Source organism: Kogia breviceps, chromosome 15 (assembly GCF_026419965.1).
Source record: "Kogia breviceps isolate mKogBre1 chromosome 15, mKogBre1 haplotype 1, whole genome shotgun sequence".
Lineage (NCBI taxonomy): Eukaryota > Metazoa > Chordata > Mammalia > Artiodactyla > Physeteridae > Kogia > Kogia breviceps.
This window is the reverse complement of record NC_081324.1, coordinates 75,592,142-75,595,938: the sequence shown is the minus strand read 5'-3', so window position 1 is coordinate 75,595,938 and position 3,797 is coordinate 75,592,142. Positions and strand designations below refer to the sequence as shown.

Genomic DNA, 3,797 nt, shown 5'->3' with positions numbered 1-3,797 from the left:
AAATAAATAAATAAAAATTAAAAAATAAAATAAAATAAAATAAAAAATGAGCCAAAGACCTTAAGAGACACACTTCACCAAAGAAGATATACAGGTGGCAAATAAGTATATGAAAAGATGCTCGACATCGTATTTCATCAGGGAAATGCACACTAAAACAATGAGATACCACTATACACCGATTAGAATGGCCCAAAGTTGGAACACTGACGGCACCAAATGCTGGCAAGGATGTGGAGCGACGGGAATTCTCATCCATTGCTGGTGGGAATGCAAAGTGGTACGGCCAATTCAGAAGACAGTTTGGCAGGCTCTGTGAAGCTGAACATGGTCTTATGTCCACACAAAAGCTGCACGTGAACGTTTATAACAGCTTTATTTATACTTGCTAAAACTTGGAAGCAGTCAAGACGTCCTTCAGTAGGTGAATGGACAAACAGCAGTACATCTATATGATGGATTCTTATTCAGTGACAAAAAGAAATCTATCAAGCTACAAAGAGACATGGAGGAAAATTAAATGCATGTTACTAAGTAAAAGAGAAGTTAGTCTGAAAAGGCTACATACTGTACGATTCCATTGACATAACATTATGGAAAAAGCAAGACTTTTTTTGTTGTTTTTTTTTCGGTCCGCGGGCCTCTCACTGTTGTGGCCTCTCCCGTTGCGGAGCACATGCTCTGGACGTGCAGCCTCAGTGGCCATGGCTCACGGGCCCAGCCGCTCCGTGGTATGTGGGATCTTCCCAGACCGGGGCACGAACCCATGTCCCCTGCATCGGCAGGCGGATTTTCAACCACTGCACCACCAGGGAAGCCCAAGACTTTTTTTTTTTTTAACTTGTTCAATAAGTTTATGACTGTCTTTATCTGAAAAATCTTCATAGAAATTGTGGTTTGGTTTATTAACTCTCAAGAGCCCGTTCCCGAGCTCTAAGGAAGCTTGCCTTCTTCTGAGCTACTCGATCTTTCTTCTGGGCAAGTGACATTTGGGGACGGTCCCACCTCTTCTCTTTAACTTCTTCTTCAGGCTTCTTCTCATACACTGGATTCTCTCGTATTGCAGCATGAGCTTTCTTATCCATCTCCTCCATCATGTCTGGAGTTACGTTGTCCTTTACGTATTGAGAGAATTGTTTTTTGTAAGCATCTTCACCTTCTTCAATCAGGTAACGCATATAATCTGCAACGTTCTGCCCCTTGATGTGCTTTCGGTGTACCTCAGCGTTGAAGTCTTTGCTTTCTGAGTCATAACCAGGGCACCGTTTGGTACTGTGAGGGACAGACAAGCCTCCATCGACAGCTCCCTTCAGGGCCCCCAAAACTTTATTCCCAGTAGCGGTCCTGGCAAGCCCTGCGTCCCAGTAACAGGTGAAGGCCCCAGGTCGACCATCCATGCTTTCCATATTGTATTCCTCTCCAGTCACCTCGACTTGGCCTTCATACATTTTGTCCATACCAAACCTATTAAGAAGCCTGCGTGCCAGCAGCAGGCCAGTACCGTATGCTGCAGCCTAGTTTGTCAGGCTAACCTTCACGCCGTACTTCGGGAGCTCGTGAGCATAAGCTGCACAGATGATCGTATCTCCTTGTATACGGGCATAAGCGATCTGACAAATGCGATCTCTGTCAGTTACACGAACTATCATTCTGTCTTTGGGTGTGTCGTACTTATTTTTATCTTGAATTACCAATCGTTTCCGAGCATAGCAGTCAGTTTTGCCCTCTCGCCGTCTTCTAAATTTCACTAGGTATCTCTTGAAGTAGGCCGTATTCTTGACCACTTTAACAAACCCCATCCTGTAGAACAGAAGCTCTAGCCGTCGCTGAAAGGCAAGACTTTAAAGATACTAAAGAGATCAGTGGTTGCCAGGGGCTCAGAGCTCGGGGTGGTGGTGAGATAGGTGAAGCACAGGGAATGCTTTAGGGCAGTGAAACTATTCTGTATGATCCTATAATGGTGGATACATGACATTGTGCATTTGTCAAGCCCTACAGAACTTTACAGTTCTACAGCACAGAGAGTGAACTTTAAAGCATGAAAATTTTTAAAAATTATTTCGGAGATTGAGGATCCCAAGATGGGATGCAGGACGTGACAAAATAGCCTAACTGCATTATAAATGTATAAAGCAACCTCAGTGAAGGGAGATGAAGAACGGCAGTGCTGACCTAAGTAAGTTACCTAGGAAATAAATAGAGTCTACAAGGCTAAAGGCAAAAGGACCTGTATATAAGTATGGCAGTCTAGTTGATAAAGTTATTTCCCATGAGAGTTTGGGTTAACAATTCTGAAACCACCATACCTGTATCCTGGAACTGAACAATTAATTAAATGGATAGCTGTTGATGGGAGCCGGATTTCTCACTGTTGGGATGAGAGGTTTCAGATAAGCAAAAGGGGAAGAGTCAAGAACGATCTGCGTAGTGATGGAGTAGAGTTGGAGACATAAGTATGAACTCATGCTCCCTTTAATATAGATACAGATGTTTATACACAAAATATACATGTAAATTTGTGTATTGAAAAGGGTTAGTATATATGCCATCCTTTCTTTGCTCTGTCAGCCCAGAGGGAAGAGAAACAATGATACCCCAGTAGCTGTGAGCACACGTATGAACCCAGATCTTGGTGTCTAAGGCCATTCTCCAATGAAATGAACCAGACTTCTTGAAGAAATGGCTGGTTCTAGGATTACGGAAGGAAATACACAAGATGAGCTGGAACTGCCAGAAAGTAAAGAAATGCTCACACACACACACACACACACACACACACACACACAATAATGGGGGTATGTCAAAGGGACACCAGATCCAACTGAAAGAACTCCCAATGGTCAAACGTGGAACAATTTGACCAAAACAACAACAAAAAAAGAATTTAATAATGTAGAATTGGATTATAACCCAAAGTATAAATATCCATGAGTCCATACTTGAATATATAAATGAATGGGAGAGACGAGGCCAATCTTCATGCAGAAGAATTCCAAAAAATTTATGTACAGACTCTGTCCTCAAGGGTGTGGAACATAACTCCCCACTCCTTAGGTGTGGGCTGCACGCAGGGCAATCCTGCCACAGAGTAAAGAATGGAAAGCGGGGGAAAGAATAACTTCACAGGGGAGAAACCTGTGATCAAGGTTAAGCTCAAGGTTACAATCAACCAGGTGATCAAGGTTAAGATCAACAGTGGTAAGTCACATTGATCACTGATTTACCTTGGATATGATGTGATGAGAATGGTACTTTGCCTCTGTGGTCTTCACCCCAAAGTGCGTCACTCCAGTCTAGTCACGAGAAAAACATCAGACAAACCTCAAATGAGGGACATCTTCAAAATACGTACCTGCTGCTCTTCAAAACTGTCAAGGTCATCAAAAACAAGGAAAGTCTGAGAAACTCTCACATCCAAGAGAAGCCTAAGGAGTTAGGACAATTAAGAGTAATGTGGTATCATGGATGGGATCCTGGGACAGTAAAAGGATGATGAGTAAAACTGAGGAAATCTACATAAAGGATGGACTCCAGTTAATAATAATGTATCAGTATTGGTTCATTAAAAGTGACAAATGGGGCTTCCCTGGTGGCGCAGTGGTTGAGAGTCCGCCTGCCGATGCAGGGGACGCGGGTTCGCGCCCCGGTCCGGGAAGATCCCACGTGCCGCGGAGCGGCTGGGCCCGTGAGCCATGGCCGCTGAGCCTGTGCGTCCGGAGCCTGTGCTCCTGCAACGGGAGAGGCCACAACAGTGAGAGGCCCGCGAACCACAAAAACAAAACAAAACAAAACAAAAA

General features: G+C 43.9%; 1 protein-coding gene across 1 annotated transcript; it reads right to left on the bottom strand.

Moving 5' to 3' along the window:
* Window positions 1-901: 901 nt before the first annotated feature.
* LOC131742225 (large ribosomal subunit protein uL18-like) lies at window positions 902-1,824 on the bottom strand. The gene is given in 1 exon segment (XM_059039720.2): window positions 902-1,824. A coding segment is annotated over 1 exon segment (894 nt). The 5' UTR covers window positions 1,800-1,824; the 3' UTR covers window positions 902-905.
* Between the last annotated feature and the right edge of the window lie 1,973 nt (window positions 1,825-3,797).